Source organism: Penicillium waksmanii, assembly GCF_028829765.1.
Source record: "Penicillium waksmanii strain IBT 27052 chromosome Unknown utg000001l:1.0-4852451.0:1.0-4856178.0, whole genome shotgun sequence".
NCBI lineage: Eukaryota > Fungi > Ascomycota > Eurotiomycetes > Eurotiales > Aspergillaceae > Penicillium > Penicillium waksmanii.
The window spans coordinates 3179455-3197113 of record NW_026643248.1 but is presented as its reverse complement, the minus strand read 5'-3'; the positions used below and the strand labels follow the sequence as shown (position 1 = coordinate 3197113).

The window sequence follows — 17659 nt, the reverse complement described above, 5'->3', positions numbered from 1 at the left end:
GCATAGCCTCCAGTACAACTACTAGTAATAGCTTAGACGGGTGGAAAGGGAGCCGTTTCTGGCGCTAGGGGCTGTCATTTTCGGCGTCTATTTCACAGGTCCTCATATTCTATGTGTAAAAGTATAGGACATGCATCATTCCGCTAGTTCTATTTTTCACTTTCGCAAGTAATTATTGGAAAACTTGGACCTGCCGAGCTAAGCCACTCCAGCTGGAGCCGAGAATAAGTCCAACTCGCTAGAAAGTAATACTATCAAAATGCTGCCAATCAAAATCATCGAGCCCGACTATTCTACTTCCACATTCCCAATCAATGCCAGCCGAGACTCGCCTCTGATCTCTTCGGAAACTGCTGCTAGCGACAGGAATATTCGAGCGCATGCCCCTGCTACCCTCTCTAGCTAGCTCACGAGCCCTACGGACCGGGACCGGGATAAATGATCGATGGTTAGTACTAGCCGGTCGATACTCTTGAAGGGAATCGAAATTCGAGACCCAGACATCCTCCTCCTCCTCTAAACCCCTCGGCTCCCTACTAATAATACTCTCAGGCATGCTATCTGATACTTGAGACCACTCATCATCATACATCTCGCAGTCTGGAAAATGCCAATCGTCACTCCCAGTTATAGACTGGGCAGCGAAACTGGATGCTATGGGCATGGGTATCCAGTCCCAGATATAGCTTTCTTTCATATGATCCCAGTCATATCCGTCTGCTTGTGTGTTTGAGTTTCCTTCTTCAAGTTCTACAACCGCTGGCGAAGTTGCTGGTGCTGGATACCGGCGACGGCGACGGCGGCAGTAGGGTCTTCTTTTTCCCTTACAGATAAGACATGTCGAATATAATGGGATCGGCCACTGTTCTTGCTCGTGTGGAAGACATTCAAAGCCGCTTACCCCGGCGTAATGGCAAAGGTCTAGGATGCTGGAGTTGCGAATTGCGAATTGCTGTGTTGCAGAAGATGCATTGCCAGTAGATGTTTTTGCACATTTCGAGATGGTTAGTGCTGATTCTGGAGAAAACTAGGTAATAATAGAAGTTCGAGAATTCTCGGGGCCTCCAACAGTTCCTGTTGATGATATGAGGGGTATTACAGTATTTTCGGAAATCGGTGTCACCTCCTCTACTCTTTCATTGTTTCCCGAACCCTAAATGCCAAGATACACTAAGCTATGTCAGCCTCATCTTGTTCACAGGATGTACCGTAAATTACCGGACTATTGTATTAGCAGGGCAGATGTTTATTACCTGTAACGCGAGAAGCTGCAACCTGTGGCCCCCCCCCCAAGAGCATTAGGAATAGCTCGAGATTATATGCCACACAACTCACGTGATAGATTCCATGAGTAGGTTGATATCCCCACTACGTAACTACGCCGATCGGCAAGAGTTCAGCTGCTTATTGATCTCCATGATCGGCGGCAATAGCCCAATTTCAATTGCTCCATACAATGAGAGGCATTGAGAGCCACTGATCTCAGCTGTACCCGCACCTTGTACTAACTCTCCGAATTTGCCTCAACTTTGAATGGTCCACTCCAGACTAGCTTTAATCCAGATCGAATAGTCCCAGTGACCCACCAATTGTGGGGAGCTCAGACACTCACAGAGATCAGGATACGACGTAGCGTAGCAAGCAAAGGAAATAGTAGCGTTCGACGAAAGTAATAGCTTGAGGAGAATAAGAAGGAAGCTAGGATGGAAGGCTAGATACACAGGTGTATGGCGTGGATGCCTAGAGTGGTGCCGTAGGCATAAGGCATCAACGAGTGGTAACAACACCAGTTCGTTACACCAATAGCATTCGGAATAACTCGAGATTATATTTCACACAACTTATGTTAAGGATTCCCTGACCAGTTTGATATCCCCACTACGTGACTACGCCGTTCGGCAAGAGTTCAGCTGCTTATTGATCTCCATGATCGGCGGCAATAGCCCAATTTCAATTGCTCCACACAATGGGAGGCATTGAGAGCCACTGATCTCAGCTGTACTCCGTACTAACTCCCCTAACTTGCCTCAACTTTGAATGGTCCACTCCAGTCTAGCTTTAATTCAGATCTAATAGTGTGGCTCCATTGAATATGCCTGAGCGCATACGAGGGCTACCTATAAGAAGAGCGATGTTCTCATGCAATAAATCTCTAATCAGAGCAAGACGTTTTCCCACCATAACTGCAAATCATGAAGTTTTACCTCGCCATTTTAATTACCTGCGCAGTGGGCGCTCTTTCCGAGAGAGCTACTGTGAACTCTATCTGCAAAGGAGTTGTCAAACTTAGTCACGATCTGAACGATACCTACTCTTGCTTCCATGACCTAAAGGCCAATCTACATAGTGTGGATACCTCCCACACCACACCTACGATGCTGCCACTGTCGAATTTGGTCGGCTGTCTACGTCAATTTCATAACACAGTCAACGATACCTTTGCCCTAGACACCGAGAAGAAGTTGCCGGACCTAAAGATGGGTCGGAGCCGGTTACAGGAAGTGATCACCAGACTTGAAGGGAGCCAGGTACAGGAAGTGGATTTCGACGCTAGTTTCCATGAGATTGGCGCGACATATCAGCGCCTTAACGACATAAAGGGTATTTTGGATAAGAGTTTAATAATGAGGATTTGCTCAAGTACCGGGAAGATTACTGAACGAAGCTTTGAAAGTGCTACTGGTAGTGAACTTCTTGATGCTCTTTATAATCTTCTTACTACTCTTCTTGGTCCTCTTGGTGATCTTCTTGATATGATTGTTGATGCTATTGTTATTCTTGTTAAAATGATTGTTGATCAAGTGAGTCAACATCTCTGAGACGCACAGTATACCATCAGAGGTATAGGGCTAATATAGGGTTAAAATTTAACAGGTAGAAGGACTTCTTGGTAGTGTGAGTGATAATGTCTGATATGTATAGTATACTATCAGAGATACAGGGCTAATATAGGGTTGAATATTAACAGGATGCATAATCATCACGGCATTCCACGCTCGCTATTTACTAATCTGCCTCTGTCAGCAATACTCCTGATTCTGGAATATCTGGTTGTGGGGCTTCCAATTCAGTATGGGCGTGGCTTGATTATTTTCACTTGTGTTTCGGTATAGGTTTTGCCCTGTTTTGTCAGGTTTCCCTGTATCTATAGTGCAAATGCAGTGACCTTACATCTATTAAATGTTCAGTTTACGCTGTTAAGTATTGTTATCAAACTTCACAAAATTGCTAGATAAGTTTCGGGACTCGGTATCAACCTGCGGGGAGGGCATCGTGCCTGCGATCATTAGCAATTGGAGGAGTTTTTGTTCAATATCCAGGGCGTGGGGTATAATTAAGATTCCCAAACCTGGCTCTAGTCAGAACATACAAGACATATTTAAATGTAGGGCTGTAAAGGCAATATAAATTCAGCCAAATATCTAGCATTAAGTTTCTTCAATAGTCTGGGTCCAGAGCTTGTGAATACTGTCTGAAGAAAATGTCCCCCCCCCCCCACGAAGTATTCCTCAGAATCTTTGTTGGCTAAGAAGCACAAGGCGTTCTCGGGGCGTCAAAAACTTCTGGTACCAAATAGACATATGACAGACATCTCAAGATCGAAGAATATCCAAGACATATTTCTTGGAATGGAATCTGTCACATATCACATGAAAAAAACCGCTTTTGAAATACTGCTTTTGCCAAAAGCCAAATTAAGCTCAGGTCCGCCATAGTTTTTAATCGTTAGGCATGGCCTGTGCTTTCTACTCAGGTTCGCAAGATCTAGCGTTGCGAAGAGTTGTTTGAATTATTAGCATTGCTTCGGAAGGTTCCAGCAATACTCGTATCTGCTATGTTATACACACAAAAGCAGATGGTATGTAACTTAACTCAGTAAGTACCTGTATTTGTAAAAAATCGGAAAATTGTTATCTTTATCTGTTGCTTACTTAGGTCTAGAGTATCTTGGTATTTAGGGTCTGGGGAACAATGAAAGAGTGCGGGGGGTGACACCGGTTCCGGAAATACTGTACTAGCAAGGATTGAAGCCCCGAATCCACGACCTGAGGAGAGTATTCGAATACCAAGCAGACCGGGGCCTGGGTTTGCCCACCAGAGCTCCGGCACCTGCCAGGTAGGTAAACCTTTGCCCAGGTGTATTACCTGCGATGAAGGTTTTCAAGTTGACAAAGACGTTCAAGTTCAAGTTCCAAGGGTGATTGTATTTCAAGTTTGGAGGAACTTGCGATCTAGCCTAGGGCACGGCAGGCTACTTATATCTTCAAAGGTGCGGCTTGAAGGCCCGTCTTTGATTGAATTACTAGGGGTAAATAACTGGATAGCTTTCTTTATTTCAATAGACTGTTTTAGAACATTCTTTGAGAAATGCCACTCGACATTGTCCTTGACAATGGTCTATTATAAGATTTGCAAGGATCAGCTTGGGTCGAGAGCCGGGAGATTGAGCCAGTCCTACGGGTGATTTTTGAATGGTTCAAGTTTGATAAGTGGAAGATACCAGTAGAGAAACTGAGCAATTCGATACACATACCATCACACAAATATTCGTATGTGTTCATCTGCCCTTTTTTCTTTCCCCAGGATGTTCCCATCAGCCTCATAGTTACCGCTTACTAAGCCGCGGGGCCGGCGTGTTGCCATCAGAGACGCAGAAATGCGTTTGACACTTCACTTCACCTCACTCACCTCCCCCCTACCTCCCTCTCTCTCGAACTTATTAATCCACATCTGAAATTACTCATCGTCCCGACCTCCGGCGACCTTTCAGCTTCATTGCTTTCACTCTGGTGAAGCACCAGTCTTTTCCCGTTTTCGACCCACCCAGCCACTCAACATGTCTCTTTGCCTGAATCGCCTCCAAGAGGAGCGGTAAGTGATCACCCCAGAGCTAGCGCAATGCCAATGGAGCCACCCACTCGGGGGCGGAGACGAATACGACAGAGGCTGATAGACCCGGTTCATATAGAAAGCAGTGGCGCCGCGACCACCCCTTCGGCTTTGTAGCCAAGCCCAAGCGCACCGAGCAGGGCACACTGGATCTCAAGCTCTGGTCATGCGCCGTCCCTGGAAAAAAGGACACTCTGTGGGATGGAGGTGTGTTCAAGCTGGATGTAATCTTTCCGGACGGTGAGTTTCGCCGCGCATCCGCGCATCGCATTCCTTCCGACGATCCGACATACTGACGCAGGCGATCTTCGCGCTTCCTTCCAGAATACCCGACCAAGCCACCAAAATGTACGTATTGAGATCTGGGTTCTTCAGCACGACGAGTTGTCGATCTGTGATCGCGCACAGACCAGAGCAGTTGAACCGCGAAGGGATGTCTCTCTATGGCTGCTGACCTTACCTTGTCTTGTCGCAGGCAAATTTACTCCTCCACTGTTCCACCCGAATGTCTACCCATCCGGCACCGTCTGTTTGTCCATTCTCAATGAGGAGGAGGCCTGGCGACCTGCCATTACGATTAAGCAGATCCTCCTCGGGATTCAGGATCTTCTCAACGATCCCAACCCCGAATCCCCCGCGCAGGCCGAAGCATACAACATGTTCAAGAAGGATCGTCCGGGTTATGAGCGCAAGGTGCGTCAGGTTGTCCGTGAGAACCCGCCCATGTAGGTGACTGGAGTGTTTTTACACTGGGTTCTGGGTTGGGTATTTCTTATTCCGGGATTGGATTGGGATTTGGGGGGGGATGGTCACTGCATGAATTCTAGCATCTCTCTTAGCACTGAAGCGCGGCGCAATGGTGATACTCCACACTACTATAGTAGTACTACTCTAGTATTCTAGTAATAGTACTCTGCTACTCTAGTAATAGTACTCTAGTACTCGAGTACTCGAGTACTCCGTACTACCCTACCCTATACCGTAGAGTACCTACTACCATATAATCAATGGTATCCACTTATCTTATCGGTGACTCAAAGACTGCCGACATCGCCCCCCGCCGAGGAACACCAAAAAACCTTGGCTTTACATTCTTTCTTTTCATCCATCTTCTCTTGTCAATTGTTTCGTTGCTCATCGCCCAACATGTGTGGAATCTTCGCGTGTCACCAGTATGTTCCCTCAATACTCCTCCAATTCCCCTCCCTCCAATGTCCCATTTCTCAATCCAATCAATCCACCCCCGCGGTGCGGTGGTCCTTTTCCCCGGTCCCCCACTACGCGCTCGAAATGTGGGATCCCACTAACTCCATGACAGTCACCCCGATGTGCAAAAATTTAAGCCCACGGCTTTGCGCATGGCCAAGGCGTGAGTACCTCCTTTCGAGCTCCCATTGATGCCACCAATTGAGCCTTCATCGCTAACCTACCCCTCGATTCACAGCGTGCGCCACCGTGGTCCCGATTGGAGTGAGTCACAAGTTTATAACTGGAATCGCAATGCGATAGGCCTCCACTTGGAGGTCAAGGAAGGAATCACAGATTAACAATCATTCTCTATAACAGGCGGTAGCTTCATTGGCGATAACACAAGTGAGTTGAGCAAGATCGGCGATCGCCGTGGGGTACATTTTGGACTAACCGATACTCGCAGTTCTGACCCACGAGCGTCTGTCTATCGTCGGTGTTGGTGAGTAGAATTATCCAAGAGCTCTTAGCTCTCTTTCAATTCTCCGAATTTTCTTGCTGATTGTCTCTTCGCCAGACTCCGGTGCCCAGCCCCTTGTCAACGATGACTCCTCCCTCGCTCTCGCCGTTAACGGCGAGATCTACAACCACCGCATCCTGCGGAAAAACCTGAAGACCAAGTATAACTTCAAGACTCACTCCGACTGCGAAGTCGTCATCCCTCTGGTATGTCTCAATGGATACGGTTTGATGTTATACATCATATCAAAAATTGGTTTGGCTCACACTTCTCCCCCACCAGTACATGGAGTACGGCATTGATGCCCCCAAGCACCTCGATGGCATGTTCTCCTGGGTCCTCTGGGACAAGAAGCAGGACCGTGTTGTTGCTGCCCGTGACCCCATTGGTATCACCAGCTTCTACCTCGGCCGCTCCTCCACCACCCCCGGCGCCGTCTACTTCGCTTCCGAGCTCAAGTCTCTGCACCCGGTCTGCGACGACATCATTGCCTTCCCTCCCGGCCATGTCTACGATTCGAAGACCGACAAATTGACTCGCTACTTCGAGCCTAAGTGGTGGGATCCCACCAACGTCCCCACCACCCCCGTCGACTACAAGGTGCTCCGTCACAGCCTGGAGAAGGCCGTTCGCAAGCGTCTGATGGCCGAGGTTCCCTACGGTGTCCTGCTGTCCGGTGGTCTGGACTCCAGTCTGGTCGCCTCCATTGCCCAACGTGAGACCCTCCGCATGCAGGAGGCCTCCCGCAAGGCCAGCAAGGCCGAGCTCGCCGCCGCCGCCGAGCTTGTCGGTATCGACGACGAGAACGAGCTTTCCACCGTCACCACATTCCAGCAACTGCACTCCTTCTCCATCGGTCTGCCCGGAGCCCCCGACACCGCCGCCGCTATGGAAGTGGCCAAATTCCTGGGCACCAAGCACCACGCCTTCACCTTCACCGTCGAGGACGGCCTGAACGCCCTCTCCGATGTGATCTACCACCTGGAGACCTACGACGTGACCACCATCCGCGCCTCGACCCCTATGTACCTGCTCAGCCGTAAGATCAAGGCCATGGGCGTCAAGATGGTTCTCTCCGGCGAGGGTAGCGACGAAATCTTCGGTGGATACCTGTACTTCCACGCCGCGCCCAACCGCGACGAGTTCCACAAGGAGACCGTCCGCCGCGTGAAGAACCTGCACTTGGCCGACTGCCTGCGCGCCAACAAGTCCACCTCCGCCTGGGGTCTGGAGGCTCGTGTCCCCTTCCTGGACAAGGAGTTCCTCGAGACTTCCATGGGCGTCGACCCCGCCGACAAGATGATCACCAAGGGACGCATTGAGAAGTATATCATCCGCCGTGCCTTCGACACCACCGACGAGCCCGACGTCGAGCCCTACCTGCCCGAGAAGATCCTATACCGCCAGAAGGAGCAGTTCTCCGACGGTGTCGGCTACAGCTGGATCGACGGTCTCAAGGACGCCGCTGAGGCCCACGTTACTGATGAGATGATGAAGAACCCTAAGCCTGAGTGGGGCTCTGATATTCCCGATACCAAGGAGGCTTACTGGTACCGCACGATGTTCGACGAGCACTTCCCCCCTTACTGCGCTGGTACCGTTGAGCGCTGGACCCCTACCTGGTCTAAGCAGACTGATCCCAGTGGCCGGTACGTAACCCTTCTTCGTCTCTTAAATTTTGAAATTTTGATTGCCGGTGAAACTGACTTGTAACTTCTAGTGCCATCTCCACCCACAACGCCAAGTACGATAGCGCCGAGTAAAAATTGTCTGTTTTTGATACAAAATCGCTTTTTTTTTCCTTAGATTAGTTCTACATAGAATCGAGGTGTATATATATACCCCATTTTTCTTCAAACTTGAAGGTACTAGTAGCCGACATAGCTTGAAGGCAGCCCTGGAGGGCCCTTCAATTCTGTTCATCCAACCTGTTCTTTTGAAGAATTCCTCGTAGGGCCGTAGCAAATCAACCAGCATGGATGCACGCTCCATCGAGGCCTTGAACCCCATGAACACTTTCACTGGCGCAATTGATAGACTCGCGTAAATCCATTTCCCAGGCTGAAGACGTCAAGCGCTTAAGCTTCATCGCTTTGGTGTTCATTCCTCTGTCCTATGTCACTGGAATTTTCAGCATGGCGGATCAGTATGGCCCAGGTAGTGATCAATTTTGGATATATTGGGCTACTTCATTGCCCATTGCCATTATTGTTGTGTGCATCTCATTTATGATAGACAGTATCCCAAGGGCTTTCCGATTCGGACAGAATGTAGCTTGAAGCAACGGGAATCAGTATATTGAATAGGTTTCACTTTCAACTGGTCAAATTTCACCAAATTTGAGGTCTAGAGTCAACCAGATATAGTTCAAGTCACTATGTAGATATCTGTAGTACCAACTATACTACTAGTATCACACTATTGAATGATGTTTACCGGGTATATGAGGATTACATAATACGGGCTAACCCGGGAGTAGAAGCAGCCAATCAACTGCCGACGAGCGTCCCGTGGCTGGAGTCCACCCGAGTGGCCCCCTGCCCAACCAAGTCGACCTTTCTCTTCTCTCCCCATCGCTTTCCTCCTTCTTTCACACCTTTCGAGACCTATCCCCATCATCTCAATTCACAATGTCTGCTCCCGCTGCTTTCTCCGATATCGCCAAGGCGACCAACGATGTATGTCATCTAATTTATATTCCCCCACCCCCCGTCTATGCTTCTCCGGAATCACCAGCTAATTTCCGTCTCCCGATAGCTCCTTAACAAGGACTTCTACCACGCCAGCCCCGGTTTGTCCCCGCTACCATAACGTCGCCGATGACGAAGCCATTCGACTGACCAGCTCTAGCCAACCTCGAGGTCAAGTCCAAGGCCCCCAACGGTGTCACCTTCACCGTCAAGGGCAAGTCCGCCCACGAGGGCTCCATTGCCGGCCAGGTGAGTTTCGTTTCTCTTCTCTTCTGCTGTTCCCACTACAGCCCCACCCTCGGTTTCGCATCGGAAACAAATGGCTAATCCAATGTCCTCCATATAGCTCGAGGCCAAGTACGTCGATGCTCCTACTGGTAAGGGACCCTCCCGGCGCAGACCACCCGATCCCAGCGCGCGCGAGATTCGGCCCATGAGATTCACCTTCTTATGCGGCTCACTCGTGTCGCGCCAGGTGAACTTCTTTGTTTTTTCGAATTCCGCCACGCACACAATCAAGCTAATGTATCGCCCTCGCCCAGGTCTCACTCTGACCCAGGCTTGGACCACCGCCAACGCTCTCGACACCAAGCTTGAGCTCGACAACAACATCGCCAAGGGCCTCAAGGCTGAGATCCTGACCCAGTACCAGCCCGCTAAGCAGTCCAAGGGTGCTAAGCTCAACCTGCACTTCAAGCAGCCCAACCTGCACGCCCGTGCCTTCTTCGACCTGCTGAACGGCCCCACCGCCAACCTCGACGCTGTTCTCGGCCACGAGGGCTTCCTCGTCGGTGCTGAGGGTGGCTACGACGTCAACAAGGCCGCCATCACCAAGTACTCCGCCGCCGTCGGCTACAGCGTTCCCCAGTACTCCGCTGCCATCACCGCCAGCAACAACCTGTCCCTCTTCTCCGCCTCCTACTACCACCGCGTCAACGCTCAGGTTGAGGCCGGTGCCAAGGCCTCCTGGGACTCCAACTCCGGCAACGCCGTCGGCCTCGAGGTCGCCAGCAAGTACCGCCTGGACCCCTCTTCCTTCGCCAAGGTGCGTAATTTACTACCCTGCTTAACATTTCCCTGAAACCCAAGCACTCACAATCCTTCCCGCTGTATAGGCCAAGATCAACGACCGTGGTGTTGCCGCTCTCGCCTACAACGTCCTCCTCCGCCCCGGTGTGACCCTCGGCCTCGGTGCCTCTTTCGATACCCAGAACCTGAACCAGGCTGCCCACAAGGTTGGCGCCAGCTTCACCTTCGAGGCTTAAATGTCCTTCCATGATCACTATGGTATCCAGCCTAGAGAGCAATTGCTTCCCGGGTAATATCTAATTCTTCGTTCAATCGATTCCCGATCTCATTGGACTGGTAAGAGGAGAACGGAGGTTTATGGACTTTCGCAGATAACCTTGAGTGTATGGTAGTCTTGACTCGATAACACTTTGTATATCAAATCTAAATTTCCTTTGTTTGGTGGAATCTTCAAGTTCCCATGTGGACGTGATCGTGGTAGTAGATATGCATTCATGGATCACAGCTCAATGTGTAGCTGTTAAACATATGGCACCCTGATATCTGTTCTAGTATCACACAACATAGCATTATGTACAAGCTGATCGCACCCTGTCTGAGGTTCCCGACCTCAGACCATCACCCTCCATGGATATTCATCTTCAGAGCAACACAAAGGTTCACCAAGCTTTATAGCTCCACACTGTGCAACACTCACTCCTTCGAATCGGAATCCTTCCTCGGTCCCCCACCAGCAGGACCGTGACCCCAAACATACTCCGTCAAACAGATAACCCCAAACACAATCCCCGTAAACCCAACCAAGCTAGCAATATCAAACCCATACCCCGATCCAGGTCCACTGGCCGGCGCAGTCCCAGACCCAGCAGTACCAGCAGCAGCCTCCTCCCGCTCTTTCATAATAGTACGATAAACCTCACTCCTCCTCCTCTCCCCCCTTCTCAAATCCTCCGCCCTCTGCGTCCGATAATGAGCCCTAGCATTGAAATGCCGTAACGGATTTCTCCGAATAAAATCAAACGGATCCTCAGGATCAACCTCCCCTCCCCCGTTTATGCTCAGCCGTGAATTCAGCCCACTCACTTCCAAACCCCGCACCCGCACCAGCAGCACCCCCATGCCCATGCCCATGCCCATGCTCATCCCCGAATCCAAACGCACCCTTAAACCCCCCTTCACTCGCCGTCCGCCCAGTCCGCCCATACCCCCCCATTCGCATAGAAACTCGGCGGCGGTCCCGTAAACGTTCCCCGCCGTTTACTCAGACCGCTGGCAGGTCTTGAACCGGCATAACTGCCCCCACCTGAGTGATGTGCATGGGCGCTGTGACTACTGTGACTCCCGGCCGGGGTGGTGGGGTGTTGGTGAGCGTGCTGCGTGTGATGGAAGCCATGGTCTCGATCGTAGGATTGGCGCTTCGAGGTGTTGCCGAGGACGTTGTAGGCGGCACTTATTCGGGCGAAGCGTTGGCTGGCGGTTTGGTCTGTGCGGTTGCGGTCTGGGTGGTGTTTCAGGGAGAGGGCGTAGAATTTTCTGACACAATGTGGATGGGTTAGTTGGCGGGTTCGGGTTCAAGTTCTTTCTTTATTGGTTTGGTGTGAGGAGGATGTGGATGCTAGCGAGAGCTTGATGGACGTACTTCTTTATTTCATCTGCGGTGGCTGTTACAGGTAGACCGAGGGTTTCATAGTGGTTTTGTTCTTTCGCGGGGCGCGAGGCGGTACTTGTGAATGATGCGGTGAATTTGATGAGGTGTGTTATTGAGTTTGGGTGAGAGGATTGGGAGGTTGTTGCTGTTGGTCGGGGTCGTTTGCGGATAGCTGCGCTGTGGTGGTGGTGATGATGATAGGTGCGGAGATGGCGGTGTCGGCAGGTTTGGCCGGATGGTGCTAGGCGCGGTTTATGTACAGGGTGGAATATAGATATTGAAGAGCGGAGGGGTGGCATTGCCCGGTATTGTGTACAAGGGTAGAGTGTTGGCCACATTTGAGGGGGTCGTGTGAGAGTTGGAGAAGAGAGGCAGAGGAGAGGCAGAAAGTGGAGCGGAGTCGGGTGGCGTCATTGCGGGATTGCCTGCCAGTGGACGGGTGGAGGTGCAGCCCTTGTTAGAGCACGCAGTACTGTGTTTTGAGGGATTGACAGGAGAAATAGAGGAGAATATCTTTGTTTTACTAGATTTTACTTTATTTTGATTAGGCATTTTGACTTAGGGAAATTCTCCCTGGAACTGGAGCATTGCTAGTACCTGAAGGTAGTTCCATCGGGCACCTGCCCGCTGATGATCAGATTAGATAAAGGTGGCCCTACCAGGAAGGTACCCTCCCACTGGAAGTGGCTTAGGGTTTCTAGGGTAGATACAGCTAGCTCATCTCCAATACTACGAGTAGTACATAGTACTCCGACTGCGGCCTCCAACCCCACTCATTTTAGTATTGTCATCAGTGACGCCACCTACCTAGAACACTCACCGTGAATTTGTAACCCATGGGCCAAATGCGTTCACAAGACATGGGAGTTTAGTCTGAATGTCTCAATCATCTGGCCGTGGAATCTTGGTGGAAATGTTGGATTACTAGAGATGTGGAAGAAGGCGAGTGGAGGTATAGTTAGTTGCTTTGCATGATAAGTCCGAGTCTTGATCTGCTGCCGATCCGTGTTGATACCTTTCGTATCTCAACGCCATCGAGTGTACTGTACTTTTATTTACGAAGTTAGCGGGCGGAGAAATAACCAGTAACCCCACCTTTCAGCTCCTCCCCCTCTCATGGATGAATTCGATACATAGAAAGGTGCATTCAATGGTGTATGCCGTGTAACAGTAGCCCGTGGGGCATTTTCCTATTTGATTGGCCCTCAAGCACTCTGTGTCACTCTATTAGACCACTAGCGCTGATCTTGTAAGCTAGTTCGTCTGGTTGGTCGATATTTCAAGACCTCATGAACAAAAAAAAACAACAAAAGAAAAAATGTTTACGCCGAATGCAAAGTACAAATGATTTGCATGTTGGCTAGAGTCTAGGATTGGTGGGAACCGTGGAATGTCGTGTGGCTAGCTGCCCTTGCGGCGTCGCCGAAAGCTGCGGGTCTCATTTGTGTTCCAGGGCTTCTGCAGATTGATTCATGCATCACACAAGGGGGCAATCCCCCTCGACTTATCCGAGTCTTCAACGAACGCTTTTAATTGCAGATCGATCGTTCTTCTCCTCTAAAAGAGTTCGTTTTATTCTAGTACCACTCACTGTCCTTTCCTCACCGGCCTTGGTGCTTTTGGTTTTCCCCCGTCCTAACACGGGACACTTCGCACATGATTTCATGGGCGACGGTGTTTCAGTCTACACCTCTTTATTTCTCTTTTCAATTTGTCTATATCATCGCAATTCAACGAGAACATAATGGAGTCAACTCCAATATCATACGTCCTACGGAGGCGCGATGAACATGTCTGGCTTTTGGAACTTGGTTCTTCTCAGAGATCCATTCTAGCAACGGTCGGGCTCTCGTTATTTACAGTAAGTCCAATGTCAAAACCGACTTTCCTATGGATACACGCAACTAAATAGCCTCGGCTCGATAGGTCGTTTTTCTCTACGGGATGGTGGGTGGATCTGCGCTATAGAAATCGCTGAGCCTTGTTCTAATATCTCTGAAGATAATCCCAATTATGCCGGAAGCGCTCGTCACACGAGCAGAGGTTGCTATTGAAAACCGTAAGTCCAGGACCAACCTATAAAATGCCCGCATAGAGCTGACTTAGAGATAGGTGAATATTGGATCAGTGTGATACTCATCATTGGAGCAGTCACCTCCTTCATTTGTGCACCCATCTTTGGTCACTTGGTTAATCAAACAGAAAATATCCAACGATTTTATCTACTTGGGTTAATTTTGCTTCTCACTTCCACACTATTGTTCACTTTTGCCGATTCCCTGCACTTGTACATCTTTGCCGTGGTTCCTCAAGGTGCTTCTATGTCGATGGTATTTGTGACTGGGCTCTCTATCATGGTTGGTTCCACCCCGAAGGAGAGAATGGGTTATATCTTTGGCTATCTGCATGTCTTTGTAGCGACCGGACTCATCTTGGGACCTCTTTGTGGTGGAATTGTCTACCATTATGCCGGGTACTATGCTTCATTCGGGGTGGTTCTTTTACTACTTGCCATCAACCTTATATTATGCTCGGCAATAATAGACAGACTCACTGAAGCAAAGTGGCCAAATGAGCCAGAAATCGGCCACGACTCTGATGTTGAAGATTCAGATACCCTTGCATATGGCTCTGACGGAAAGACAGACGCCTCCGGTGAGGCTCTCAACATGTGGCATCTGTTCCGAGAACCACGGGTTATGATCTCAGCGACATCCATCCTTGCTTATTTTCTTCTTATCGCTGCCCTTCTCAATGTTAGTTGTCGCCATGTTACCTGCTTGCGAACTTGCTGACCGTAATATAGTCACTCCCGATCTTTGTGGCAGACCGCTTTCAATGGGGCTCACTGGGAGCTGGCTGTACACTTTTACCAGTCACCACCACTGTCATTCTCGGACCCCTGCTTGGTATCTTGAAGCCATTTCCTTATTCACCATAGTGATATTTTGCTAATGTAAGGGTTCACAGGGTCGTTTTCTGATCGTTTCAGCATAAGTGCACGTGCAGCTCTCGGCTTTGGGCTCGCTACGCCATGTTTTATCTGCTTGCGTTTTGTTCAGTGCAACACGATAAAGCACCAGCTGGCTTTCTTCGTGCTTTTGTGTCTGATAGGTGCTTTTCTCAATGCTGTGAATCCAGCTATCACGGCTGATATGCAAAATACTCTCTTTGAGCTCGAGGAAAGAAGCCCAGGGACTTGTGACACTAATGAGGCTATTGGAAGAATACACAGTGTTCATTATATGGCTCAATGCGTTGGCTTAATATTGGGACCAGTACTCGGAGGCCTCATTGACCACCGATTTGGTTGGGGAGTCATGACCATAGTCCTTGGCGCCGTGACTGCAGCTACTGCCGTGGGATTCTGGCTTTCAGGACAAAGAATCAAACTATTCTGCAAAAATGATATCGCCAAAGAACGAGAGCCTCTGCTGAAAAGATCCGCTATGCAGAGCTCCTTTGCCACTTTTGACGAGGAAAGCCCAGGAATCATCCACTACGAGACATTTCCTGAGACAATTTCCTCCGGAAAAAACTCCCTCAAGGGAAATTCAGCGTCGATTCCATTGGGACATCGGCTCGTAACAGCAGCAGAACGCCCAGACCTCTGGCACCCGACACATTCGGACCCAAGCCACGGTCTATTTAGTTTTCCACAATGGAGCCAGGGAGCTGTTTTCAAACGGTATTATCGACAGCTCGGAGAGATCGAAGAATTGGCCCGCTACCAAACAATGATTGTACGAAATTCGGACGAGAGAGTGGTTGCTACCGGAGTATGTACGCCTTTCTTCTGGCCAGAGCTGGCTAAGGCTCCAACTGCCTCGCTCTATTCACATGATACTCCTGAATGCGCCTCGACTCTCCCAGATGGAGGCTGGGAGACAATTTTGACCAGAGGAGTTCTCCAAGCACGAGCACGACAAGGGGAGCTCCCATCCGACGAGACTTTGCCTCTCACCGGGGATCAAAAAAAGGATGAGGCGACGGCATGGCTACCCAACCGACCAAATGCTATATCAGGGCTGCTGGTTGTTGTGGCAGATAACTACCGAGGCCAACGCCTGGCTGGAATTCTCTATCAAAATTTCAAATATTTGGCTCGCCAAAACAATCTAAAGGCGTTGGTCATCCCGGTCCGACCGATGCACAAGTCTCAATATCCGCACACTCCATTCGAACAATACTTTAGTTGGATCCAAGAGGGCCCATTTCGCCATGGGTTTACGTGGCCAAGCTCGAATAAATCTGATCAGCCACTTCCCTTTGACAGGGAGATTCGAAAACATATACGAATGGGAGCAAAGGCCGTGAAGCCAGCCATCAGAAGTTTCACCGTGGTCGCCTCTGTCGCAGAATGGCAGCAACGATTCGGAGATAAGGTGGCTTTGGATGTGTTCACCGATGAAGATGGCAGCCGCTGGCTTCTAGGTGGAAAATTGAATGGGTTGTTGTTAAAGGGTGAGAATCAGACTACTCCTTTGCGATGGGATGCGAAGCGTCAAGTTGGTATTTACTCGGAGACGAATATGTGGATGTGGCACCCGCTGTAATCGTGAATGCGGAGATTTCAAATTCAATAGATTTGTGCTATTCTTTTCGCTTACTATGATATTCTTTCGACCTTGAATAAATAGGTAATCTCGAGGTCATACTACAGTATTCCAGCGTTGCTAGTATAATCTGTGGCAAGATCCTCTTACTAGCTGGTGTCCAACCAAGCCTGGAGCCCGTACATGAAGGACATTCCCTCCAGTGGTTTGCACACTCTGTTTAGTTTGAAAAAAGTATATCTCCTTCTCGTGGGGAAAACCAGCACATCTTACACAAGGACCAACGCATAAATCTATATGCCGCCGTCATATCCTTGGCCCTGGTGCGCCTAATTCGCAATACGGACCGCACACTAGCTCTCGTGCACGACTTTAAGTTTGAGGCCGCTACCCCACAATTCTAGACAAATATCAAAACCGGGCTTATGCGTGTTTTTGAAACAATCAAATAATTGTCATGGCGTCTAAAACAGGGGGTATTCGGAACTAATAGTATTAAATGATCACCTTTGGCCGAAACCTTTCAGCTTCTTGAATGGACCTAGATCCCACACGGAGAGGCAAGTAAACACAGACACAGCGTGTGGTATACAGTCGTTCTCAAAATCGGCTTGAACAGTGCACACTCAATCATTCTTTCCTGGCCCCACCGCCAAAACCTTAGCGCAGATCTATTAGTGAGCGGCCCTCGTAAAATTGAGGGCGCCGTAAAATGGGCAGCGTATGGTATCGTATGTTGCTACATCACTTTACACAATTGTACGCGACTACATTGAATGCTATGGAAACTATAGTGGGTCGCTGCACATCATCCGAAGAGGGTCCGCCCTGGATCTGCCACCTGGGCGATCCGCTGGGCGGCTTCCATTTTCTTTTACTGCCCATACGGCATACGCCCGTCATCACATCTTGAGAGGTATCCCTTTGGTCTGCGGGACATCTTACCGGAAGTAATGATCGATAAACAGCGTCTTGAACAAGTTTTTGTTGTTTGCGGGTGACCAACAACCTCTCAGTTTACCGATGGCGTAGCCTTAACTAATAATCACTCACCATAAGTTTGTCCTTACAGTATGCCAGGAGCCATGAAGCCCAATTCCTCGCTAACTATGATCGTTATGCCGTTCAACAAAGTGAA

At 49.5% G+C, this 17659-nt stretch overlaps 7 protein-coding genes across 7 annotated transcripts; 5 read left to right on the top strand and 2 right to left on the bottom strand.

Moving 5' to 3' along the window:
- Positions 1 to 2192: 2192 nt before the first annotated feature.
- On the top strand, positions 2193 to 2819 carry N7481_001174 (uncharacterized protein; the record flags this gene model as incomplete). Its single annotated transcript, XM_057260393.1, has 1 exon — positions 2193 to 2819. One exon carries the CDS (start codon positions 2193 to 2195, stop codon positions 2817 to 2819), a length of 627 nt encoding a protein of 208 aa, XP_057128225.1.
- A 2018-nt stretch (positions 2820 to 4837) lies between these two features.
- N7481_001173 (E2 SUMO-conjugating protein UBC9) lies at positions 4838 to 5619 on the top strand (the record flags this gene model as incomplete). The annotated part of the gene is made up of 3 exons (XM_057260392.1): positions 4838 to 4872; positions 4970 to 5130; positions 5192 to 5619. The coding sequence occupies 3 exons, from the start codon at positions 4838 to 4840 to the stop codon at positions 5617 to 5619; spliced, it is 624 nt and encodes a 207-aa protein (XP_057128224.1).
- Positions 5620 to 6036: 417 nt separating this feature from the next.
- Positions 6037 to 8361, top strand: N7481_001172 (asparagine synthetase B; the record flags this gene model as incomplete). Its single annotated transcript, XM_057260391.1, has 8 exons — positions 6037 to 6062; positions 6209 to 6259; positions 6335 to 6360; positions 6457 to 6483; positions 6545 to 6580; positions 6656 to 6804; positions 6881 to 8247; positions 8319 to 8361. 8 exons carry the CDS (start codon positions 6037 to 6039, stop codon positions 8359 to 8361), a joined length of 1725 nt encoding a protein of 574 aa, XP_057128223.1.
- Positions 8362 to 9228: 867 nt separating this feature from the next.
- Positions 9229 to 10553, top strand: N7481_001171 (porin; the record flags this gene model as incomplete). The annotated part of the gene is made up of 6 exons (XM_057260390.1): positions 9229 to 9276; positions 9356 to 9389; positions 9449 to 9537; positions 9635 to 9665; positions 9831 to 10333; positions 10404 to 10553. The coding sequence occupies 6 exons, from the start codon at positions 9229 to 9231 to the stop codon at positions 10551 to 10553; spliced, it is 855 nt and encodes a 284-aa protein (XP_057128222.1).
- A 457-nt stretch (positions 10554 to 11010) lies between these two features.
- On the bottom strand, positions 11011 to 11217 carry N7481_001170 (uncharacterized protein; the record flags this gene model as incomplete). Its single annotated transcript, XM_057260389.1, has 1 exon — positions 11011 to 11217. One exon carries the CDS (start codon positions 11215 to 11217, stop codon positions 11011 to 11013), a length of 207 nt encoding a protein of 68 aa, XP_057128221.1.
- Positions 11218 to 11492: 275 nt separating this feature from the next.
- Positions 11493 to 12264, bottom strand: N7481_001169 (uncharacterized protein; the record flags this gene model as incomplete). Its single annotated transcript, XM_057260388.1, has 2 exons — positions 11493 to 11850; positions 11957 to 12264. The coding sequence occupies 2 exons, from the start codon at positions 12262 to 12264 to the stop codon at positions 11493 to 11495; spliced, it is 666 nt and encodes a 221-aa protein (XP_057128220.1).
- A 1714-nt stretch (positions 12265 to 13978) lies between these two features.
- N7481_001168 (uncharacterized protein) lies at positions 13979 to 16521 on the top strand (the record flags this gene model as incomplete). The annotated part of the gene is made up of 4 exons (XM_057260387.1): positions 13979 to 14024; positions 14078 to 14721; positions 14772 to 14874; positions 14936 to 16521. The coding sequence occupies 4 exons, from the start codon at positions 13979 to 13981 to the stop codon at positions 16519 to 16521; spliced, it is 2379 nt and encodes a 792-aa protein (XP_057128219.1).
- Between the last annotated feature and the right edge of the window lie 1138 nt (positions 16522 to 17659).